At 27.3% G+C, this 27282-nt stretch overlaps 1 protein-coding gene across 1 annotated transcript; it reads left to right on the plus strand.

Moving 5' to 3' along the window:
• Nucleotides 1-8002: 8002 nt before the first annotated feature.
• On the plus strand, nt 8003-19188 carry LOC145834742 (matrilin-1-like). The gene is made up of 10 exons (XM_082942249.1): nt 8003-8022; nt 11144-11208; nt 12110-12139; nt 13256-13430; nt 14502-14553; nt 15480-15561; nt 15623-15680; nt 17678-17792; nt 18505-18613; nt 18799-19188. The coding sequence occupies exons 2-9, from the start codon at nt 11160-11162 to the stop codon at nt 18607-18609; spliced, it is 666 nt and encodes a 221-aa protein (XP_082798375.1). The 5' UTR covers nt 8003-8022; nt 11144-11159; the 3' UTR covers nt 18610-18613; nt 18799-19188.
• Nucleotides 19189-27282: the final 8094 nt, after the last annotated feature.

Here is a 27282-nt window from a genome sequence, read left to right on the forward strand (position 1 = left end):
AAAAAACGTAGAAACTGTATAAAAACTGTAAAGTACTCAACTAACGTAAATTTTATTTAAGTCAAAGATGCGTAATTTTTCGATATATTATTTTACTATGCTTTTTACTACGGTTTGTAGATTGATGGTTGTTTTGTATATTTTTACACATGGTATTAGACAATATTTAAAAAAATTTATATTTTGAGTGTGTGCAATAAACTAAACCATTTTTAAACTTAATTATTTGATTATATAGTTGTAATTCATATAGTTTTTTCAATTAGAAAACTTCGTGTATGTTTCTTTTTAATTTTTAAACTAAGTTTTACATAAGTTTCAACATAAAACAAATAAAAATAAACTGTAAGTTTTTTTAACGTAAAAATACTAAAAATTATAGCTAGAAAAAGTTTTTTGATAATCAATATGATTTATTATTAATATTTTTACACAGAGTAAATAGTAAATCTACTTTATCTATATACTAAGCTTAAAGTTGAGTGTAAAAATGAGCAGCTATGTAAGAACCTTATTTTCATCAATTATACGTCGTTATTCATCAATAATTAATAAATCATTTTGCATCTTTTCAAGCTTTTACACAAATTGTACTACTACTAGCCGGATTACACTTTAAACATACTATTGTATATTTTTGGTATTTGCTTTTAAGTAACATTTAATTACTATAAAAGAAAATCAGTTTTACATAGTCAAAAAAAAATCGGCTTAACATTTGGTTTGTGTTGTGCTGGAAATCGCGAATAGTCCCTGATCTGTAAATAAGAGTACAATATTTAAACTATTTAAAAGCACTGCAAGTTTAAATTTGAAAAAGCTTTTATGACGTTGCATAACGACTAAATCTTGATACAAATAAAGTGATTTAGCTTTAGCAACGTCAGTTTACAGATTAACTCTAGTTGATGACAGTTTATCAACATCCTCCTACCTTGAATTGAATTCGGAATTTTCAGTTAAGCGAATAGACTGTTATTAAACTTTGTTGCTTTTAGTTAAAATAAGTACTAAATTATTAAGCCAATTTCTTTAACTTTTGATGCAATTTTATTTATTTTAATACGTCTTTTTAAGTAACATTTTTTTATTGAATATTGTATTTTAAACTTTTTTGTTGTAAATTGTAACCATTTGTTTTTATTTCTAATCAAGATTTTAGAATATTTAAGTTGTTATCTTTACTATACTTAGTAAAATGATTAAGTTGAAGAAGAGCTTAAGATTAGAAAATAAGCATCTCCTAAGCAAACTAAAGTTAATGGGTCTTGCAGATACTGAGCCATCAGTATCTGCTGGAGTCAGTATATTTAAATTATTTATTTTAAAATGTTGTTTTATTTTCAATAAACGTCTACTTCAGAATAAGCTGTTGCACTTTTATCTTTTAGACAGTATTTAATTCCAATATAAAAGTAATTTAAACCGAAAGCATAGGACAACTAAAAGATCTAAAAGATAAGACTAATCATTTAATTTTTCTTACTTTAAATTAGTTGCAGTACTTCCGCTACGAACAGCAAAACTGAGATGTCATCGCAGCAAGTGATAAACTGAACCGCAAGCAAGAACCCACGCGAAGTTATGCAGTCGTGCAGCGTTGTGCTTATTGCACTTTTCTAATATGGAATGACACCAAATCAATATCTGCAATTAAGCAGGTAGTGGGCTTAAAACAACTTTTGCTGCTAGTGTTAAACAAAATTAATCAAACAGTAATTTACAAAATTTATGTTTAAATAAACTACGAGCAATGTCTTTATTTCATTAAATACAAGACTGTATGTGCTTTGTTTATTTTATGTCATTTTTGACACTAATGATTACTGGATGCTTAGTAAAAAATAAACACATTTCTTAGTTTAAACAATGTAGTAATAGCACAAGTGTCATATCGTAAATACTTATGAGCTTACAGTAAAACTGCTTTTTCAGTTTTCATTGGAATGTACAATCACCACTAAGAAGGATGGTTGAAAAATTTTGGTCACATGAAGTTTTAAATTCGATCAATTCAAATTCAATAGACTTTATCGCACAAAATAATCTACATTTGAAAAAAATAAAAGTAAGTATGTAAGTCTTATAAGTATATTCAAGCTATTTTATCTGGCTTAAATGTATTACAAGCAAGAACATTAATTTCGATACGTAATTGGCAATATTTGAAAAAGATGTTTTATAATTTAAAAGTGTTTCAACGTATAATTTTAAATTTGAGTTTAAATTTACTGAATTTTTTATTTTATTTGTACATTAAGTTAAATTAAAAGCTTAAAATTAAACATCATAAAAACTTATCACCTTATTTTTCATACCGATCTATTTAAATATGACGCATTAAGAAAAACGTTCAATAAATCGTAATAATTGTTTTTAAAAATTTTCCCTAACTCAAAAGCTTGATGTTTTAAGTAAAGAGACAACTTAAAAAAACTAGTTAGTTGTTAATTTTTATTGATTAAAAAATAGTTTTTAAACTCATTAAAGAGGAAGAAAAAATTTTTTACAAGGAGAAAAATCTTAAAATAAACACACTAAACTAAGAACATTTATTTGCATTATAAAAGCGAACCTATTCCGTACGTAAAAATAAAATCAAGCTTTTTCTGTTTCCTCCCAGCCTCTATTTCGCTCACGTGATGGAACTGCGACTCGGCTCACGACTCTCCCACAAGAACGAACTGCGACAAAACGGGCATAAATGGTTTGGACGCGGTGTGCTTCAGCGGACCGGGCCTGGGCTGCATCCACGAGCAGGATTGCGCGCCGGCTGGTGGTGAAAAAGCAAAGGAGTGCTGCCGGTACGACTACTGCAACAGGGGAAGTTCCCTGAATTGAAAGTTGATGGTTATAATGGATGTGTTTTTGTTTTCATTTAAACGTTTTTGGTGAAGCAAATTTATGACTATTTTTTAATAATATGTTTGTTAATACTTGCACATAGCTTGTATACTTAATTTTTTCGGTTTATCGTCTTCAATAAATTGTAACTAATTTTAATTAGTTCATTTGTTTACCAAATTTTTAGATTCATTTCCTATCTAGTTTTTTAAACTAAATTAAGTGTTTGTATTTTTATTTGGTTTTTCAAATAAACCTTGCTAAAGGTTGAATATAATAACAAAATAATATAATTAAATGATATTTTCTGTAACGTAAAAGTACTGTAAAAGAATGCTTTAAATAGGTCCTTAAATTTTTTAATTATTAGTATATTTTACCTCAATTATCTTATGCGACCTAAGTAGTAGATTTAAATAAATTTAAAATTAAAAACTTATGTTTTAGTTTGATTTATACTTTATCTTAACTCTAAGCTTGAAGTCAAGCATAAAAAAATATTTTAAGTGCAACCATCTTTTTATTTATAAGGCGTCATATTAATATAACTGTAATTAAACTTCTGCAGTTTTTTCAAGCTTTTACACAAACTGTACTACTAGTAGCCAGATAAGACTCAAAATAAATTTGTTCACCTTTTTGATGTTTGCTATAAAATAATTATTTACAAATACCATAAAAATTAATTAAACAACGCCTTAAAACAAAAGGTTGTAATCACACTAAACATCTAGCAAATATAGTAAACTTGTTATTTTTAATTTTATTCAAGAAACGTCAAACTCAGTGTTAAGTGTTATAGGTTAATGATTAAACCATGAAAACGTCAAAATAGTTTTCCTATTTAACTCAGTTGCAGAACTTCGGCAAAGCTGAGATGTTATCGCTATTTGATAAAACGTAAAAGAGCGCACCGCACGACTACTTGGAATGCACGACAATTGTGCGGTCATGCAATTTTGTTTCTTATGCAATGATATCAGTGGCGTCTTGGTGGCTGAACATTGGAGCAGATTTTCCACCTAAAAAAAATTAAAAAATAATTATAAGAGTAAAAATTTTTATTTTTAATATTCTGATACTGCAAAACAGTTAAAAGTTTTACTTTAATTATTTTTTCAAGCGATTCGTTGTAATTTTAGTATTTTTATTTTGCTAAATAAGTTCTAGATATACTAATGTAAGGGGTTACATGACAACTAAAATTCGGACAACTCAAATTCTGACAATTCAAAATCTTAAAAAAATATTTAAAAGACTATATCTCATTAAGTGTTATAAATTTAGAAAAAAATAATAAATACATATGTATATCTTATTAGTATCTACAGGCCACTTTTTTCTTTTTTGCTAAATCTTAAATGTTTTTCAAGATTTTAAAAAATTACTAAAAATAAGTATGTTTTTTACTTTGTTTAAGCCATATCTCAAAAAACTTTTAATGTTTTGCAAAAAGAAAATAAATGGTTCGTACATATTAATAAGATATACATATTCAATTTTTGTATTTGACAAGTATACATTACTTTTTTAGTTGTGGCCCTTTCAATTATTTCTTAAAAATTTGAATTGTCCGAATTTGAATAGTCGTGCACCCAATGTAAGGTATTTCATAACTTGCAAACTTTACGCACCCACTTTAAAAATACCACGTGTCGCTACAGAATAGTACTAAACATTACCAATTTAATAGTCTACTTAACTAATTAGGTCTCAAATATAAAACAACTTATGCCGTCAATGTTAAATACGTAAAATAGATAGTAATACAAAAAAATCTGGGAATAGTTTACGAACCGTGTTTGTTTTTAAATAAAACACTGTATTATTGATGTTTTGTTTTACACACTTTAAAACAAAAAAATATGGTTGATGGTTTTTTACTGAAAAATAAAAAAGCTAACGAATTGTTGATATAACTTTGTTATAGCACTAGTATTAAGGTAAAGTATAAAAGTTGTTAATTTTAGTAGAACCGTCTTTTTATATACTGAACGTCGTATTAATACGAGAAAAACATCTTAAATTATTTTCATTTTTTCTCACCAGTTGTACTGCTACTAGCCGAACTAGACTCCAAAAATATGATTGTATCTTTTTAATCATTGTTATAAAGTAACGTTTAATAACCATAAAAGAAACCAACTTAACATGACCAAAAAACAAAACCAATGTAAACATCTACTCAATATAAAAATATAATTTTTAATTTGGAAATAAAAACATCAACCTCAGTATTATATTTGCAGTTATACGTTTGTCTGTTAGATAGTATTTAGCTGCACAAAAACAGTTATAAGTAAACATTAGGCTACCAAAATAATTAAAAGATAAAGTTTATCAAACACTTTCAAATTTTATCAAATTAGCTGCAGTACTTTGGTTATCTCAGCAATTTTAAAACTTGTAAAACTTAGAATGGTTAAAAAAAACAAACTTTATAGCCAGCAAAACACTTATCTATTATTTATTAAGGTTATTTTTAACTGCGTTATTTTATCAAAGTTTTTTTACTACGAAACTTGTATGTATTTAAAAAAACAATTTAGTCAAATCAACGTTGCTTGCGGATCCAAGCAGAATTATGCGGAAGGGTGGTGCCGTATTGTGCATAATGGCGATCACAGTTTTCTTATTGAAGTGTGTGATGATATTAAACGACACTAAATCAATAACATGCTATCAAGTCTACAGCTGGTTTTAATCTAAGATATTTTTGCTTAAATAAACTACGAGCGATGTCTGTTTTTAACAAAATCGTGGGTTATGTGTACTTATATATTAAATGAATGCAAACTGGTGGTTGATTGTTGATTAAACAAGCTAAGGAGTTTCATAGTTCAAGCATTTTTTCATTTTAGAGTAGTTTTTAGACAGTATGGCTAAACATTTTAGGTTTTACTTAAAAGCAGTATGGCCTCCTTGACGGAAGGTTGACAGTTTTTAATAAATACAAATATAAGTCTTTCACGACACAAGTAAATACAAACCGAAATTATTTTAAATAGAAAATAATTCTTTAATTTGTAATTAGCGAAATTTACATAATAATTTAAGCTTAGAGCAATTTAAGTATAGTTTTAAAATTATGCTGATAGAGGTTTTTAAAAAGTTATAAGAACCTTAACAAGCTGATATTTTGTAAGAATATTATTTGGCAATAAGTAGAAGTCGGCAGAAATCGGAGAGTAGATATTTTTAATCAGTTGTTATGAAATTCATGTCTGTGTTTTTGGTAAACCAAGCGTATTTTGCGGTATTAAAGGAGGTAGAACTAGAGTAAAGCAAATCGAATAGCCCTATTTAATCATTGATAAAGAGTACCTATCAGTGGCGACGCGTGGTTTTTTGTTCGTGCTGTGAAGTTTTTTATTAATCAGCATTATAATTTTAAAGGTAACAATAAGTCAGAGCAACTACAATTACAACAAATCGTTTGCAAACTACAGTATAGTAAAAATAACAATTTCAACAGTTATATAATACTTTAATAAGTACTGTAATATATACTGTAATAAGTAATAACTTGAGCTAACTTATTACTATTAACTACATTTTTATTTAAGCAATGTGTACTTTGAAAATCAATTACAAGAAAATAGAAAGCTACATACAGATAATTATGTTATTATTTGTGTTGTTCTTTGATTTTGAAATTTTACTAAAAAATTTAAACTTTGCTACAAACTCAATCTTAATATTAAAATTTAATTTGTTTCGTTTTTAGGTAAAAATTTGTTTTAACTTTAAGTTTTTATATAAAGCATTTGGGCGGGATTTCAAACTTTCATAGCTATTACAAGCACAAAATTGTTTAACTTTTCAAAATTTACGTCACGATTAAAATAGGCTACGTTCAAATGCACCTCAACTTTTGGCTCACTTTATTAACTACATTTTTGCCTAAGCAATGTTTACTTTGAAAATTAACTAAAAGAAAACTACATACAGCTTTTATCATTATTATTGCTATTATATTTATTTTAAATACTTAACTAAAATTTAAACTTTACCTTGAACTCAATTTAATATTAAATTTATTTTGTTTAATTTTTAAGTACAGATTTTGATTGTTTTTATTTTAATTTAATTGTTTAAATGCTATTTTCCATGACTGTCACATATCTTTTTAGATTTTTTTAAGAACTGACGAGGTGTTTGACCGAAACTTAGTTTGTAAAACAAATTCTTGAAAGAATAAGTTAATACTGTAATAAGTTTTAATTGCTAAATTTATATGGATCATCAGGTCCAATGATAAACCCCACTTGACGCCCCATTGTATGTAGGGAAAATATTTGCAATAACAATTTACCATTTGTTTATCATGCAGTACCACCGTAAGTGACCAGCTTTTTCCACAGTTTAGTATTTCAAAAGTTCAGTGTTTAAATTCGAATGCGTTGTCTGCTCTATTTAACAAAGAAATATGGTTTTACATTTGATTAGCAAGGGAACTAACAACTTTACATTTTAATAAGTAGGTGCTAATTAGTAAGTAAGTTTTCTCAATTAAAAAAAATTCAAATGTTTGAAGTTTTTCAATTTTCATTTTGATGCATTTCTTTTTTGTTAAGTTTGTATGACCTTTATAAATTCCATGTACCTTCTCATAAATCGTTTAATAAATATCATTAAACATAATAAGTGATTAGATAAAAACTGAAACTTAATTTTTTTTAGACAAAAATAAATCAAAGTTTTGCTTAGGGATAAAAACAGTTTTGTAAGTTTGGTGATTATAATAAGTTCCAAAAACGTTGCAAAAAAAATTATATTTGTTTTTTTTTAATATTGACGTCTTTTGTCGGGTTGTTTTATCAAGCAATGGGGCAAAAGTTATAAATTAGGGTAAAGTTAAGTAAGGTAAAATCTCAAACGAATTACTATACGGTAAAACTTTCCATTTGTTTTTCTAAGAAGTCAAAGTCACTATGCGGTATTCATTATAAATCTAAATACGTTTTAAACGTCAAAAACCAACTTATGTAGAGTAAAGTATAAAATAAATTTTAGGTTTTTTGGGCATTTCAGGTACTTTTGCAAGGTGTGGCAATTTGTTATTAGGTGAAATATTGCCCTTGGCATAGTTTAAATTAAACCGTAAAAAGAAAAAAGGTAGAGCATATATTATATGAATATACAAATGTAAGCGTTTTATATTTGGAGTAATAAATTGTAAGTTTAATTGTAATAAGAAAATATTTATCTTTAGTTTTAAATTTGTTAAGAATAAAAAACGTCTGACTGAACTGACAAACTTTTTGTTGAGAATGTTTCAACTAAATATCTCAACTAAAAATATACAGCTTAGAAAGTTTATGTTTTTTAGTATGGAACTAACACTCAATAATTATTTGTTTTAGATCCGATGCATAACTTAGCTTAATTACAATAAAATGAAACCTTATATTTTTGGATTTTTTTTGTCTATATTAGTACATGTTTTAGTTTTTGAGTAATACGACACAATAATCTACAATTCGGGTTGAAAAAACATTAAACAGTTTGAAATCTTTGTCGCATTTTTAATGCAATCTTGCAGAAAACTAAAAATTTAATTTGTGTTCAGCAAAAAATTGTAAAAATTTATTTAAATTTAAAAGAAAACTTTATCAAAATGTTTTCTATTTCTTGATTTGGGTGTGGTTTGTGTTTAAATTAAAACTGGTTATTTCAGTTTTTGCAAAATTTAAAACAATAATCGGTCTTTCTCTTTTGTAAAAAGTTTTAGGTTTGTCAATTTTATCTATTTTTACTCCATTTATAGTTTACAACCGGTTTTATGCAATTGAGATCTTGTTCTGCTTATACCAATTAATTCTATATTTTATTGTAAATGATGTTTTTGGATTAAAACTCCATACGTGATTAAATAAATATGCTGATGTTCGAAAACGTTGATTTGTGTTTTCGGCAACAATCTTTGAATGTATTACCAGTTGATGCTATACAAAATTAAGTTGTTATTTAATTTTGAACAGCTACCCTAGACGTGAGCAAAAGTTCTTTAACGGGGATATTACTTTTTCTGGCAATTGCTTGACATTTTAACCGTGTCGGTATTTTTGTATCACAAATGTTGTTAGTATAATTATTAAATTCCTAGTGCACCTGATTAAGCCTTTCGTTGTGTTGCGACTTTAATAATTTACATGCAGAAAATGTTTTAGCTTAAAACGTGGCCTAAATACAAGCGATTTCCTGGTTAAGCGTGTCGGAATTTCAGGTTAAAACGCTTATCCTTATCACATTACCGTCTTATGTTTGGTTTTATGCCTCTGGAAAAAGCACGCGTCATTTTAAAATGTAAATTTACGCTAATACTGTTTAAATTATTTTTAATCTGTATAATAAATAGGTATTAGAAATAAGGGAGCTATAAATAAAGTTTTTAAGTTTTAGAAAACTGTTTAATAAAATAAAATATTTGTAATATTTTAACTTAATTAAAGTTAGCTAAGTTTTATAGTGCAAAACTTGTAGCAATATTTCGGCAAATTTCATTGAAACTAGAATATTTTTGAATATTTTACAAGCACGTTACTGCACCGCGAAACATTCGTTGATGGTCGTGCGGTGCAGTCTGATATTATTATTTTCAAATGACGAAAGGTGTTTTGTGGTTATTGGTAACACTAAGCTTAAGTACAACACATAAGCAATTTATCATTTTTAAAAATATAGAAAATAATACTGTTGTTATGCTATTCGTTAAAAAATTACGGTAATAAAAATATTTTAAACAGTGCGTTTTTAAAAGTTATGAATAAAGATAATAGTGTTCTCAGATATAGTTTCAAAAATTTAAAAAGCACGAACAAAATTAGGTAAAAAAAAAACTATCGCATTAATTAAAAATAAACTTTGCTTAGGTTTTAAAAGGCAATTACTTTGCTGTTTACTTGAAATAAAAAGCTTCAATACCGTACTAAAATGAAAGTTTTTAAAAACGACACAAAATGAAGTGGTTTAAATTTTCGAGGTGATAAAAACGCCGAGTATAAAGTTGCAACAATAACACTTAAATTGCAAAGAAAACGTTGTTTGAAAAGTTGTTGTTGTTTGAATAATACTTGCATTTCATTCACCCTAGACGTGAGCAAAAGTTCTTTAACGGGGATATTACTTTTTCTGGCAATTGCTTGACATTTTAACCGTGTCGGTATTTTTGTATCACAAATGTTGTTAGTATAATTATTAAATTCCTAGTGCACCTGATTAAGCCTTTCGTTGTGTTGCGACTTTAATAATTTACATGCAGAAAATGTTTTAGCTTAAAACGTGGCCTAAATACAAGCGATTTCCTGGTTAAGCGTGTCGGAATTTCAGGTTAAAACGCTTATCCTTATCACATTAGCGTCTTATGTTTGGTTTTATGCCTCTGGAAAAAGCATGCGTCATTTCAAAATGTAAATTTACGCTGATACTGTTTAAATTATTTTTAATCTGTATAATAAATAGATATTAGAAATTAGGGGGTTATAAATAAAGTTTTTAAGTTTTAGAAAACTGTTTAATAAAATAAAATATTTGTAATATTTTAACTTAATTAAAGTTAGCTAAGTTTTATAGTCTTTGATTTTTAAACTATAAAACGACTTAATTTAGTTTGATTAAAGCAAACTGTACATTTACAAAATGTTTTCCTACAGTGCAAAACTTGTAGCAATATTTCGGAAAATTTCATTGAAACTAGAATATTTTTGAATATTTTACAAGCACGTTACTGCACCGCAAAACATTCGTTGATGGTCGTGCGGTGCAGTCTGATAGTATTATATTCCAATGACGAAAGATATTTTGTGGTTATTGGCAACACTAAGCTTAAGTACAACACTTAAGAGTAATATTATTTCTCGTTTTTAAAAATATAGAAAATAATACTGTTATCATGCTATTTGTTAGAAAATTACGGTAGTAAAAATATGTTAAACAGTGCGTTTTTAAAAGTCATGAATAAAGATAATTGTGTTCTCAGTAATAGTAACAAAAATTTAAAAAGCACGAATAAAATTAAGTTTAATTACGACTATCGCATTAATCGAAAATAAACTTTGCTTAGGTTTTAAAAGGCAATTACTTTGCTGTTTACTTGAAATAAAAAACTTCAATACCGTACTAATATGAAAGTTTATAAAAACGACACAAAATGAAGTGGTTTAAATTTTCGAGGTGATAAAAATGCCGAGTATAAAGTTGCAACAATAACACTTAAATTGCAAAGAAAATGTTGTTTGAAAAGTTGTTGTTCTTTGAATAATACTTGCAGTTTTGTTTAAAACAACTTACGTCTTAGGTCTGACTGCGTCAGAATGGGCTGTTGTTGGAACGGAAGGCAGTGCGTGTCTAATAAACTGACATGTAAGTTAATTTTATTAACACCATGTTTATTTTTCAAGATAGACTTAAATATTAAATTTTTTATCCAAAAAATATAACCTTTTAATTCGTTTATAATCGCAATTTGTGTGAAACAGCATGTTGAAGTAGGTTTGGTGCAAATAGTAAACAACCTGCATTTAATTTACAAACTAAATTAGTTTACTCTTGTTTATACATCTAATTTTAAATTCAAGAACTCCGTTCACAGTTTATTTGTTTTTTAAGAACGCAAATTAAAAAAAAAGTTAAAATATCTTAGTTTTTTTAAGTTTTATAGATTTCAGCTTTAAAATCCTGCCTGAAAAAATAAATATTATGCGTGAAAAAATTGTAAACTGCTAAAACTTAAGTCGTTGAGTGTCAAAGCCGCTTTAAATAAAAACAACTGATCTACCAAATAACAAGTTTCTGAAGCCGTTTTCAAAATCAAGTTTGAAATAAGTTTAAAGTTTTGTATTTTACTTTGAAAAACTAAATGCCTAAGTTAAGAATGTCTTAGTGTACAAATTAAATTTAATTATTAATGGTTTGAACGAAAAATTTAAACTTGTTAAAATTATGTAGACAGGCAAATGACTTCCCTCTACAAGCAATTGCTCAGTTTGCTTTATTACAAGAAAATTATGTAAAAGTACATGCTACTGTTATATTAAAAATCAAACATCTTATCGCGTATTTCAAAGTTGTATGCATAAGACAAGCATTACATTTAAGTTTAAACAAAGTTCAAATATTACAGGATAGCAGTTCTTTTCACATAAATATAAATAGACTACATTTGATAAAATATTTCATTTAAAACATTTACAATATAAATAAATGTTTAGTAATGATGCTTAAATTGTTATTAAGTGCACTAACTAAAACAAATTTCTTTTAGTTTTGAAGTTCTGTCCAGGCGGAAATTGCTGTGAGTTTTTATTTTAATTTTCTTAAGTTTTTGTCATAATACTTTCTTGTTTTATTTGAAAACAAATAAGTTTTGTATAAAATAGTAAAATTGAAATTATTTTAAAAGCATGCAACAAAACAGTCTCAGTTTTAAAATTAACAACGTTATGTTCTTATTCATATATTGTAAGTTATCATTTTTTGTTATCGAAGGAAAATGAAATAATTTAAAACAAGTAAAAATTTAAATTAATTTTACCTAAAATTTAAACGAAGCATATTTTACGACTTTTTATTTTTATATTTATTATACTAACAATGGTTTTTTTAAATATATCTTTTGAAAATTGTTTTGATAATTTAAATTTGTAAAAAAAATTGAACTTACTGGTTGTTATATTATTGTTATTATTAATTCTTTAATTTCTTAATACTACTGCAAAACAATAACGTTATCATTGTAACATAACAACTTTTTTTTACATAAAGACTGCTGCGATATCTTTAAAAATATTAAGCTAATTACGGTCAAAAAACTTCTCTTAATGAATGCTTTACCGTAAATTTTTTAAACTTTAAAAAAATGTTCATTAAATTGATTCATAAAAAATCATCCAATAAATGCACTACTTAGAAGCAGAGATGCCACTTTGTACCCAACCTTTGTGGTAAAACAAAACTTGTTTCTAAACCAGAGCTTTTGTAAATGAAGTTCCTCGAATTAGGATTTCTCACACTTTGTTCATTAACAGTAAAACCATAACTTTTACACTTTTTAGGTAAGCAAAAACTAAAACAACTGCAATTCTGCATTATAAGTTGAAACAACTTGAAGCGCATTATTGTTGAGATTTGGGCTTGGGATGTGTCCGAATAACATTTCATCGCCAATAAAATGCGCTTCCCAACAAAGCAAACCGACGCACGTTTTTAGCTCATTTGGGCGACAACTTTTTATAAATTATATAAACAAATAAGAAATAAATATTTTGGCTTTTAACTTATCAACACTAGACGTGCAACGACGTATACATACTTTTATAATTTTCAAAAAAAAAAAGCAATGTAAGCTCTGTTTTTAATATCAAATCAACACAAGTACGGCGTGAAACTGATACAAAGTAAACAAACAAAGTTTCGAGTTGCGCGAGCCTGTTCAACTACAACCGCGTCAACCTGGTGTTCGCGTTGGACGCGTCCGGGTCGGTGGACGCCCAGGAGTTCATTTGGGAGAAGGAGTTCATCAAGTCGGTGGTGGACCGCGTTGACGTCACCAGGACCGCCGTGGGCCTCCTGCAGTATGCCAGCTCGTGAGTGGTTTTGGTTTAAGTTTTTTTTGTAAAATTTTTTATACAATTTTTGTGTTCATAAACTCTAAGAATTTTAAACTTACTTTGCAGTATGGCAGTTCGCGGGTGTTTTGTTTTGAATTTTATTTGGATTACTTAGTATTTATTTTTTTTCCTTGAACTTTAACAAATCTAATCGAAGTTGGTTTTATTAGTTTTTACTGTCTGCTGCAGTACGGAAACTCGTGAGAGTTTCATTAACTTTTTTTTTTAATTTTTAACTAAGTTATATTCTTTTGAAGAGTTTTAACAAGTTTAACGTTATATTTTGCAGTATAGCAACTCGTGCGTGTTTTTAATTTTAATTTTTTTTAAATTGTTCTTTCAATTTCAATTCGTTTAATTGATTGTTTTATTGCTTAATATCTAAATGTTTAAATGATTAAAAAAAATTATTTATATTAGCTCGTAAGATACTTTATAAGCATGTGGTGTACGAATTGATAACTTTGTACACCAGATCCTTAGACCAAACTTTTTGAATGCTTTTTTCATCGTTAAACAAACAATATGTATAATGAACAATTACTTTTTACAAGAAACTTTAAAAAGCTTAAACGTAGTTTGTTCTTGATGCTAGAAACTCGTGTGATTTAGTTTTGGTTTTAATTGCACTACACTCTTTGCGTTATGTTTTTACAAGTAAAATATACTAAACTTATAATATAAAAGCTTTTTAACTATTGAAAAGTCCAAAGGTTTTAATTAATTATCTGTTCAAATCCCTTTCTTAGTTTGATTGAAATAGTTGTGCTTTTAAACAAATGTTTTGCAACACGTATGTTGTATGTAATTGTAAATTGAGTCTAATTTGATTTTACTGTAAATTTCAATATTGTATTAAAATGTTTTTTAGTTGTTAATTAAAAATAATGACAAATATGACAAATTAAAATATTATTCGATTTTCGATGTTTTAAAACAAGTCTATGAGTTCAAGGTAACGCTTATCCAAACAAAACGGTTAAAAAATTTAAAATGTTTCTTTAAACATCATTGACTTGAAATAAAAATCATATTGTTTAATTTCAGAGCAGTTGTGGAAATTCCGTTAGGATTTTGGAAATCAAGAGAAGAAATCAAAGTTTGTTTTGTTTGTTTATTTTTCAAATCAATTAATGTCTAAAAACTAGTGGTTTTGAAAACCACTTTTAATCGTTAATTTCTGTTTGTTTTTTTTAAGTTAATGACTTTTTCGTTGTACTAAAAAAATGAACCTTAAAAACAACAAATAAATTGATTTGATAAGTGAAGAATACATAAAACAAACATTTTATTTAAATTTTACATAGTTTTATACCCTAGTTTAACTTAAATTTTAAATATAAAAAAAAAATTCACAGTTTAAAAGGAGTACACTGGAAAACATTTAAAATAATTGTTTATACTAATTTCTAGTTTATAAGCAGTTTAAGTTTAAACATACTAAAAATCTATTTATATTTTCAAAACCTAACTTCTAGTCTAGTAACATCTAATCCGGCTAAAAAAATATAAAAATAAAGCAAAATTGATTTAAACATAAAAAAGTTCGAAAAGAAAGCTTTTGCTTAAGTAAAACAAGTTCAAAAAAAATCTCAAAGTTGTAAACATTTGTTGCGCTATTTTTTACTCGTTTTTTTTTAAATGTTTACTTACATGTTAGAATTTTGTTTTTGGTAAGTCATTCCAAATTATAGTCCTAGACATGACGTTAAATTGTTCTGGTGAATCTGGTGACTCGACAACCGAAAGGCTTTTTTTTTGTACACCAGGTTCTTGGAACAAACTTTTTGAGCGTGTTTTTTGTCGTTCAATAAACAAAATAAGTCTAAAGCAAATATTTATTGTAATTGACTTCATCTTTCAATTCGGTTAATGAAATCTTTCAATCAATTCTTTTGTACAAAATTTTTAATGCATTAACTAAAAAGCTAAACTGAAATTCTAAAGCGAACAGAGTGTTTCAATAAAACAAATCTAATGTATAAATAAATAAATATATAAGCACAATTTTAATCAACTTTCTAGAGCCTTGTTGACGGTGTTGTACAGTCGGGAGGGTTGACATTCTCAGATTTGGCCATCGAAAAGGGAACTGAAATGTTTGCAGGTAAGAAAAATATACATTAGAAACATACTTAGCAAAATTTATAATTTTATTTATTTCAAAGGTGTTACGTACGATTTGAATAACGACAACAATGTGTTTGTTTTCACCAATGACGGCGCGTAAGTTTGATCGTTCTAAAAAATGAATAAAAATTGTACTTTATAAAGTAAATAGAAAACATTCAGTGTCATATTTGGTGTGCTATTATACATTTAGGAGGTTACTTTACTTTAATAACTGAGTTTAATTTGTGTAAAAAACTAAGATTTATAGTCAAAGTATTTTTTATTAATCTGTTGTGCCTTGAAATAAAATTTAATAAAATACTTTATTAAGATTTGTTGTTTTTAATGAAAGTTTAAACGGTTATCATAAAAAAAATGAATCACAAAAACAAATAATTATTTCTATCTAGTCTCAAGGCGCTATTGATTTTTTAATAAACATTAATACCTTCCTATCTGTTTTATAAAAACATTATTTTTTTTTTTCTGATATTCCATGTTTTAACCTTAGTCGATTAGTGATTTTCATCAACAATTTTTACAATCTACTGAAGAAGCTTTTTAATTTAAAAGTAGCTTAAAGTGTAAAATTTTAAGCTGAACTTAATTTACACGCAGGAACTCGACACTGAAAAATGAAAATTAAAAAAAAAAATGGTTGCTCACATTGTTTTATACCCGTTAACATTTTGTAAATGACAATCAATAATTAAAAATTTAGTGGTATGCAGTTCATTGGTTTTTAAAAATATGTAGTTGTGCACTTACTTTCTGCGGTAAAATATTATTAAAATAAAAACTCTTCTGTATAATAAAAATCCAAAAGCAAAATTCAAAAAAGTTACCAAAAATCACACAAGAATCCATTTTAAACTATATGTATAGTACGGATATAAACATATATTAGAATTAATCGAAAAAGTTAAATACTTGCACTGAAATGCGTTCCGTAAAAAATTCATTGTAACGTGATAATAAATTAGTTATTCATGTATGGCGAATATGTAGAGACTAATTAAGCCACATAATCAAAAGTTATTAAATAAAAGTTTATAATCAAGAATAAATTTAATTGCGCTGGTGGTTGCAAACATATTTTGAAAGGAACAATTGATGTTCGGAGAACATTATTTACAAAGCAACAGTTAACTATGACCTTGAAGAGAAGTTTCTACATCGTCTTATTCTCATCTCAGTACAGATTCCGATATGCTCACCGTAAAAAATCTTTTAAAGGTGGTGTATATTAAAGTTTTACTTAGCTTTAAAATTACGTTTGCTACCTAGAGCGCAAGAAATTTAATGTTAGAATAACTTAAAGGTGATAAAAAGAGCACAGCCTATAGCAGATGGTAATAACCCTGTTTGTAGGATGTGCTTAAATACGGAAGTCCAGGCTTCTTGCTCTGCAGACTTGCGTCGAATTTTTTTGTTGATTGTATTTAATACGAGCGTACCAGATGTCTTGCCTGGTTGAGAATGTATTGAATGTTGCACGGCAAAAGACAATGCTGACGTCACTGATTTACCAGCAAACAGTTGCTTCATTCTTGCATCAATTAACCGTTTATAGATTGAGGACAGCAAATTTTTCAGTTGTGACTGACTAATGAGTCCTAATCATTACGAAACCGTTCTCAGTATACCGAAGGGCTGATGATCGAATTGGTGTAATCAATCCTTTTGTCAAACTTGAGCTTGTCTCACGGCATACGATAGTCCTTTCTGCCTTTCTGCTTTCTGCCTTGCAGACTTTCGCTGATGTTTTTTTAATTTTTTGTAGTTAATGAACTTTAGTTATTTGTTTAGACGGGAGATTAACGTTTGTACTAATATTTGTAATAGTATTCAATAACTACGTCATAGTGTTTTTTTGTATAACTTTTGTATTGTTGTTTATCAAAGTGCAATTTATTTCAAGCCTACAGCTGATGACTAGAAACAGTTTTTTTTTTTATGAAACACATGTTAAGTTATTTTTAAACTCAAACTTTCTCAATAAATTATTCAAAAGCCCTTCAAGTAGGCTCTGTTGAAAGTGATCTAGTTTACATAATCATATTATTTTCTATACATAGGTTTATATATATAGTTAACGGTTAAATATACAGATCAACGGTTCCGGGCAGTATCCAGGGAGCTCTTGACGCTATGGACGCTGCAGCCGTTGTCTCGACAACCAGGTTTTCCGTGGGAATCGACGGATCGCTCCTGAGCGAAATGCAAGTCAGTAGTTTTGTTGGTACTAGTTGTTTGAAACACACGAAACTTGAGCTTTACAATAAATTTTCTGTATTTTTGTCTTGCAGTCTTTTTACTGTGACTGTAAGTCTGTCTTGTGCGTATTTTTATTTCTACTTTATTTATTTAAAGTTAGTACGTTACTAATTACTACGTTAACTTATTTATTTTATGTTAATCATGTATTCAGAAACAAGTTTTCATTGCACATGGTTAAACAAATAAAATCCCAGAAACCAATTAAGTTTATTAGTTACTTCTATTATATATTTTGGTTTTAAGAAAACAAATAAAGAGATCTCAACTACTAGAGGAGAAATAATTAATTTATTCTTTCAAGAATTTATTCTATTAGTTTTTAGTTACTGTTAAAAATAACATTTTGTTTTGTAATGAGGCTAAATCAATAATTTAACTTTTGACGTATTAGCAACTCGTTTCAATTTTTTTGTGTATAATATCATTTTGTAATATACAAAATAAAACTACTTGTTAAACTAGATTAATTTTGATATTTTTATTTTAGTACTATCCATTATAAAACTCTTTAGTTGTCAGCACTTTGTTAATTGGCATCCTTTTAAATAAAGAGTTACGCTGATGGTCTGAGCACTTTTTTATCTCACTGTTAAAAAAAGCGAGCGCCCACTTTTACTTTTTATCACCTCACGCGTTACTCGTTTAATTGTTCGAACAGCAAATAGCTTCGAGCGACGACAAGGCAGTGTACGGCGACTACTTCGACGACTTGCCCAGCTTCGTGAACGCCCTCGCGGCCAACATCGTCACCGTCGGATGCTAACGGGGTAAGTTGTTTGGTTGCTGATGAAATAAGTGAGCAGAACGTAGAAAAACTTTTAACTTCGATGTTTATGAATTTTAAAAAGTAAACACTTGGCAGTAAGAGTTTGTTCAAAATATAGTACAAGCTGGCTTCAGTTGATTTTACTGTTAGATTGCTCAATTATTGATGTATAAATATTTAAAACAGGGTCTTGAAATATAATGAAAATTAAATCCAGTTCCTGAAGACAAACTTGAGAGCCTCAAAGCTTCCAGTTGACGGAAAAAGGGATTTATATAATTTTTCAAGAGATTTTTATTTTATATAACAAAACATATAAGCTAAACAAAAAACACTAATCTTTTACTAAAGAATTTTCAATTAGTTTAAAAACTGTTTGTTAAATTTTTGCAAAAGTCATTTTTTCTCTCAGTTTTTTATCATTATTATACTTTTGATAAAAATAACAATCTATTTTCATTTTTGTAATAACGTTTTGTTTTTGTAAAAAACCTTTCTAAACGTATTAAAGATTTAATACAGAATAATTTGAAATTAAAGAGTTTTGTTCTACTTTATAATAAATAAATAACAATTTATTTAGATGTATATGTTTTTTAACTAAACTGATGTATTATTTCTATTATTTACATTTAAAGCATAATTGTTTTATTCATTACATTACAAAAACTTAAAACATTGAAATTTTTTCAAAATTATTTTTTAGAAGGTGAGTCTATCCACATAAGCAAATAAAAATTTAGTTTTACACTATAGCTTCTTTGGGTAAATAAATTAAAACGGTTAACTTTATAAATGAATAGAAATACACTATATGTTTTAATTTTTTTAACATTAAACTATTTTTCTTGAATTTCCTGAGAAGAAAAAAATTGAAATGTTTACATTGTCTAGTTAGCAAAAAACATTTTTAACTAATATAGTGTGAACCAGTGGCGTCGCGTGGTCTTTTTGTTAGGGGGTGCTGCAGATTGATAATGTCAAATTTAAAAATCTCCTAGTTTAAAACATTTAGACTTGAATCATAAAGGTAATATGAAGAAACAGCAAGTTTTCAGGATAAAAAAGTTTATCATACTTGTTTAACTAATTAGTTAATAAAAAAAAAAAGAAAAAAAAAACACATATCTCATACCTTTGTATATCATCACCCTTTCTTAACAACTATAGCTACTTTTATTTTTATTTATGTCCATGTAAGTTTCTGTATTTGCACAATTATAAACTTACTAACTTAATTTTATGACTTTTCTAACTTTTAAAATAAGTAACTAACTTAAAAAAAAACGATTTTGATCCTGCTCGACTTTTTTCTGCTGGAGTTGCTCCTGCTCGAGTTTTTCCTGCTTTAGTTGCTCCTGCTCGAGTTTTTCCTGCTCGAGTTGCTCCTGCTCGACTTGCCCCTGCTCGAGTTGTTCCTGCTTGAGTTGCCCCTGCTCGAGTTTTCCCTGCTCGAATTTTCCCTGTTTAAATTGCTCCTGCTCAAGTTTTCCCTGCTCAATGTCTCCCTGCTCGAGTTGCCCCAGCTCGAGTTTTTCTTGATCGAGTTGCCACTGCTTGAGTATTCCCTCCTCGAGTTTCTCCTGCTCGAGTTCAACTTGTCTTATTGTTTTCGCGTTGTAGTAAATTTTCAACAACGATCATGATTTAATTCACATGGTGCTGAAAGTTCATGCAGCTCCAGAATTCAGCTTTTCAACATTTTATTGTATTGAAAACTTGTATACGTATAAAATGCAGCTGACACAGATTGAGCTTGCAGCTCCAATTTTACGAACATTTTGAACATCAAATATAAAAAATTGGAAAATACTAATTTAGCAGGCAAGTTAATGACGTTCATGTACACATTTGGTTGTATTTTTTGTACAACTTCATGATAACATAACTTTCTTATATTTTAGCTAAAACAATTTTTTTTAATATCATTTTAAAACCCAATTCCTCAACTTTATAATAAAGTTACTTTGACGTAGTTTTGGGCTGTACAGCTAAATCAGGATCCCCATTAAAGGCTTAAACTCTAAAATAAAAAAATAAAAAAGCATAATTCTTCATTTTTTAGGTGGAGCTACAGCTCGAGCGTTCCACCCCACACGACTCCCTTGGTGTGAACAAAACTAGAAAAAAATTAAAATCTTTTAATATTATTGTTAGTAACATTCACTACTGAAGTATGATTTTATACTAGCATAAGTATAAGCTCTATCAACTACATTCCTTTGTATATAATATATCAATTATGTTTGTTAATTAAAAACGAAAAGTTAAACTGTTATGACGCATTTCCATGAAAAAACATCATTTGATTAATGAAAAAGTATCAATGAACTTAATACAGGTTGTACTTAGCAATGATTTACTTTTTGACAGTAAGTTTGATAGTTAAACTTTTAATCGTCACTAAGAATTTTTAGTTAAAGTTTTGTCTTCTTTGCAAAGCTTGGGTAAATATTTCTCTTTCGACCACAAATATTTGGAGTGAGTTTACGTTTAATTTGATAATACCTAAAAAACCTATATGGATTAATCAAATAAAGTATATTGTCAGATAAAAACTCACTGCTTTTATTAAGACGTATATGAAAAGTATAAAACATAGTTTTTACTTAGTAAGCAGCTGAAGTCTGGAAGCTATAAAATTCACGTCGTTAATTAAACTTTTTGAGTATTAAAAATAAAATTACTTGAAATTATAACATCCTTATTCTTGCATAGTGTTTAATTTTTGAATTTCAAACCAACTTTGACTAAATTAGAACGTTGTTTAAATATATTTTATTTTTTACTTATACAATGTGAAAACACATTTTAATAGCAATAAAAAAAAAACTTAGGAATTTTAATTAGCCAGAAAAATACTTTTTTTTGCATTATGAGTAGATACTAGTGTAGATACTAGAGTAGATGCTATTTAGCGCTGCGAAGTCTCACTGGTGTTTAAAAATTAAAAAACAATAGTAAAGTCGGCTTAGCTTTGTACTAAGTTAGAAAAGTGGAAATTTAGTTCCATAGATGTGTGTTTTTTGGGCACTACAAATATTACTGTGTTGTTTATCAATTTTCATTAAGTTGTCACACTGATTCTCACAATCATCAAAATTATTTTTCATTAACCTGTCTTAGCAATCAAGCAATTATGAAATTTCTTTTAAACACTAATTCATAGTGTTTTTTATCACTAGGAAAAATAGTATCAAACTAAGTTTTACAATGAATAAATAAATTAAATTTTACTGAGCCTAATAACCCAAGAATGGGGCAAGTACCAACCTCAACACTTAAAAAGGCCTTCAGTTTAAATCGTTTCTGTAAGAGCGATGAATTAGCACCAAAGAAGCTGCTAATTAAAATCTACTATCGTTTATGTCGTAAATGGCTCTTCAGCGCTTTCTTAAACTTGAGGGAAATTTAGCAGTTACGTCATCTGTGACCCAAAAAACTGGCTACAACAAAACACAATGACGACAGTGAGGCACGTTTAAGTATTACGATCAGTGCTAGCACATTATAAGTAGCTGAGTCAGGCGATGCTTTCTTCAAAGTTTAAATTTTGATCTATACGCTAAGTTTTGTTCATAACAAAAGTCTAGTTTGTAACTGAAAACTTTTTTCCGTAAAACCTAAGAAGTAAATTGTAGTAATTTTGTCGTAAGTACACAATTCTAGGAGTACTTTTGCGCCAAAAACTTTGTGTTTAACACGTTTGGAGCCTTTTTGAAGTTCTTACTTTATTCAACTGTCCAAATATTTAAATTAAGTTTTCAAAAGCGTATATAGCTTTGTAATAAAAATAAAATTACAAGGCTAAACATTGATTTAACATAAACTTAAAGTGTTTATTCTAGTAAAACAATTAGGAGGTCAGTATGAGTTTCAAAACAAAAAGTAACAGAAACTATGAAGAAAATAAAAGTGTTCGTAAAACCAAAGTTCTTCATATTTAGAACAACCTGAAAACTAAATTTCGAATACAGGTTTTGAATATTAAAGTTATAAATTAGAAATTTTAAACTTATTTTTAATTTGTTTACGTTTGAAGTAGAACATTTACATTTTAAAGCTTACTTTACGACTGTATATTTAACAGTTAGTTTAAATATTATTGACGAAAAATATATTGTTATGCATTTTGAAATTTTAAGTTCACCTAAGGAACTCTTTAAGCAAAACTTGATTTTTTAATCAACTTTAAAAATAAAAGTGTTTTCTATATAGTTTCAAACTTTATAACTAAATAAAGCGTCTTTTTATACATTACTTATGAATTATTCATACTAAACACCGTTTCATTTTATCTCAAAATTATATTTCTAACTTCGCTTCTTTATTGTTTGATATATATCAAGAATAAAGTTAGCTACTTTAGTATACTTTAAAAACATATGTAAATAACGCAAAAAGGTCAAAAAAGTCTTAATAAAATTTTACATAACTTAAACAGAAAAGAAGCAAGCTAACGCCTATTTTTCATAAAGCTACTTATATATTTAAACATTATTAGTAAGATATTGAATAAGTCTCATGGCTATTAATTTTTCTAAATTGCGATGGTTTAATATCTTTTTAGGAAGTAATACTTTTGTTTTTGATAACTTCTAATAAAAAAACGTTAATTTAAATTCAGAAAAAACTGAAAATAAACATTTTTTGAACTAAGATTTATGAGTAAACTGAAAGAAAAATCTTCATAGTTTATATAGTTGTAAGCAAAACAAAGTTTTTCACATTATGCAATTTAAAGTATTTTTGTTATATACTTTTTTTAATAAACTTTATCACTAAAACAAAACTTTAACAAAAGTTTGACTTTTTAATTGGTTAATAGCTTACAGGGTGTCATATATTACTATAGACACAAAGTTTAAACAATTTAAAATGAACAAAAGTATTGGTTAGTTCTATAACATAACTAGGTAATAACAAAATGTATTGGTTGATTATGTATGAAAGCGTTTACCGATTAGTACTATTATTATACGATCCAAAAATGGTAGTACAATTATTTCAGAGATTGTGTTACAATTTTAATGTTTTGTAATACATAAGTTTTTTTATTATATAAATTGATATTTTTTTTTATGTGTCAATAAAAAGTCTCTACAATTATGTTGTAGATAGATCAGGGTATTTGAATAAAGTTTGCTTGAACAAATACAAAATAATATATTTTTTTACTGAAGTGAATCCATTAAAAACAGTTTTAGAATGAAATTTATTTAGTTCGAGTGGTAACTTAAATCACAAAAAGAAATAAAAACATTCTAATCAAAAATAAAAAAAGTTTAGATTAAATTATAGTACAAAACATAGAAATGATAAATAGTGATTTTAAAGGACACGCCGCTTGGATACCTTTAAAGGTCTTGTCCAGGACAACATAACTTCTTATCTGTAAAATTTATTTACTGCTATAGAGATGATCAATATAAACAAGATATTTGTTATATATTCTTAATAGAATGCTGTTACAAAATATTAATAAATGATATAAAAGAATAAACTATAGTTTTACTATTGCATCAAAAAATAAACATATACAATATTTATTATAAACAGTTATTTCATTTTTGTTTTCTCACCACAGTTTATTTCGAATTTAGTTATTTTGAGAAAAATTTATCTCAACCAAACATCTTAATTAGTAACTAATTAAGCTATGTTTTGTTTTTGAAAGGTTCTATATATTCTAACGTACAAATTTATACATCACCAATCTAAAAAAAAATTTTTTTAGTTATTTTACAATTCTGTTTTTATCATCTAGAAATGCAAATAAAATAGTTTTAAGGTTATATTTAACTTTTACCACAAAAACGAAATGATTATAACTTCAAAAAGTTTTTAAAATTATCATGATCTAGGTTGTTAATTAATACCCATAAAACTCATTTAAATTTGATAATAGTTTATATATTCGTCTTCTTCTGTTTAATAAAGTTCATGTTATAAAATGAGATAGTAAATAAACAAAATGTAAATCTCAGCTAGGTTGTAAATCTAGGTTGTTAATTAATACCCATAAAACTCATTTAAATTTGATAATAGTTTATATATTCGTCTTCTTCTGTTTAATAAAGTTCATGTTATAAAATGAGATAGTAAATAAACAAAATGTAAATCTCAGCTAGGTTGTAAATCTAGGTTGTTAATAAATACCCATAAAACTCATTCAAATTTGATAATAGTTTATATATTCGTCTTCTTTTGTATAATAGAATTCATGTTATAAAATGAGATAGTAAATAAACAAAATGTAAATCTCAGCTAGGTTGTAAATCTAGGTTGTTAATTAATACCCATAAAACTCATTTAAATTTGATAATAGTTTATATATTCGTCTTCTTCTGTTTAATAAAGTTCATGTTATAAAATGAGATAGTAAATAAACAAAATGTAAATCTCAGCTAGGTTGTAAATCTAGGTTGTTAATAAATACCCATAAAACTCATTCAAATTTGATAATAGTTTATATATTCGTCTTCTTTTGTATAATAGAATTCATGTTATAAAATGAGATAGTAAATAAACAAAATGTAAATCTCAGCTAGGTTGTAAATCTAGGTTGTTAATTAATACCCATAAAACTCATTTAAATTTGATAATAGTTTATATATTCGTCTTCTTCTGTTTAATAAAGTTCATGTTATAAAATGAGATAGTAAATAAACAAAATGTAAATCTCAGCGAACACTCAATCACACTGCAAATTTTATTTTAAGTTGAAAAAATATTTATTATTTTAAGCTGAAGTAGAGTCTAATGGAGTAGATTGAACTTGATAAGTTTCAAATTAAAACCTTGACTTTTGCAGCATGAGTAGTGAACAGCATTTGAACAAATCATTAAAGTATGATTACCCTGGAAACAGATACTCGCTTTTTATTGGAGGATTGGACCCCGTTACGTAATTTTTTTATTATTTTACCTCCCTCTCTGCGCAAATAAGCAACCGCGCATTTGATTAGCGGAACTTTATCAACTCTGCTAAGAGTTTTAGAAACTTTAGAAATACTTGAAGTCTTGTTGTATGTTAGCATGTAGTCTACTTCACACTCATTGTATATAGCATCCAAATTGTTATCAATCATCTTTTTTTTAATAACTTCTGTAACTTTAGTAATAGTAGTTTTAGACGCGTATACTTCATTTCCCGTTTTTTCAGCTTTAATTTGATATTCGACGATCGCAATGAACTGTAGTGTCGAAATCGATTTTTTCTTTACGTTTGCAAATTTTTAGTAAAAATGATTTGATTGCTTAAGAAATTATTGTTTAAATATGCTTTCATAAACGTTATTGTCGTTGTCGCTTGACAATTCAGTAAGCATTTCACAAGCTTTTCTAGAAAGTTTTAATGAATTAACATCCGTAAAATTATTATTTCTTTGTTCTGTAACTAGTTTTAACAAAGATGAACGCGTTTGCCTTTTCACTTTTTGGTTACAAACAATCATATCTCGAAAATTTCTTAAGCATATGTTTGTTACTACGTTTGTACTAGATTCTTTACAAGAATCACCATAATACAAAAACACATTATTTATTCTGCTCATGAGATTTTTAAAATCATTCCACTGTTTTTCTAGTACCAAAAGGAAGCCATCAAAATTTACTACTTTCATTTTTTTCCATAACTGAAGATAGAAGATAATCTTGAATCGTATTTTTAAATTTTTGGCTGAAAACACCGTCATAATTAAATAGCATAGAGTGGCAAGACGCTAGATATATTTCAATAATATTGTCAAGTTCGGTATTGCTGTTTTTAATCAACTCACTTAACTGAAGTTTACCTGGATTACCTCGCAAAGCGCATTTTTCTTCAGGAAATAGATTAAATTCTTCTAAACGGCTTATTACGCCTAAACTAAGGGGTTTTATTAATGCTGACCTTTTAAAGTTTGCTGTTAAAAACAGTTGTTCGTGAAAAACTTCCTCCAGGAAGCCTTTGTTTACTTGAGTAAACGACATCACGTTTTCGCAATTTTGGTATTTCTTTTTATTATTTTAACCGAAACAGTCAAAAACAAATGAACTTCAGCAAGTCTTTTAGACAGCAGAATACTGTGTCTTTGAACTTTAACATCAATTATGTCAGTGACACCAATATTTCTAATTTTCTTCGCAATTTCAACTTCACTCGTAACGGGGTCCAATCCTCCAATAAAAAGCGAGTATCTGTTTCCAGGGTAATCATACTTTAATGATTTGTTCAAATGCTGTTCACTACTCATGCTGCAAAAGTCAAGGTTTTAATTTGAAACTTATCAAGTTCAATCTACTCCATTAGACTCTACTTCAGCTTAAAATAATAAATATTTTTTCAACTTAAAATAAAATTTGCAGTGTGATTGAGTGTTCGCTGAGATTTACATTTTGTTTATTTACTATCTCATTTTATAACATGAACTTTATTAAACAGAAGAAGACGAATATATAAACTATTATCAAATTTAAATGAGTTTTATGGGTATTAATTAACAACCTAGATTTACAACCTAGCTAGTTAACGTAATCAGTTTGAAAGACAAATTGGACGAAATATTGCGCAAGAGCTTTTGCAATGATGCAATTTTAAGTAGAGTTGTTAATACAAAATATGAAAATCTAATCAAGAGCATGTCAACGTGTGCTTTGTTTTTACCAGTTTTAATTAATACGAAATTT

Source organism: Thalia democratica, chromosome 4, assembly GCF_965202585.1.
Source record: "Thalia democratica chromosome 4, ktThaDemo2.hap1.1, whole genome shotgun sequence".
Classification (NCBI taxonomy): domain Eukaryota; kingdom Metazoa; phylum Chordata; class Thaliacea; order Salpida; family Salpidae; genus Thalia; species Thalia democratica.

Excerpts from the sequence above, each read along its gene's own strand:
- LOC145834742 (XM_082942249.1), top strand. The coding sequence starts at position 11,160 with ATGGGCTGTTGTTGGAACGGAAGGCAGTGCGTGTCTAATAAACTGACA. Across the intron at positions 13,431-14,501 it reads CTCCTGCAGTATGCCAGCTC|AGCAGTTGTGGAAATTCCGT; the intron begins GTGAGTGGTTTT and ends GTTTAATTTCAG. Across the intron at positions 15,681-17,677 it reads GTTTTCACCAATGACGGCGC|ATCAACGGTTCCGGGCAGTA; the intron begins GTAAGTTTGATC and ends TTAAATATACAG.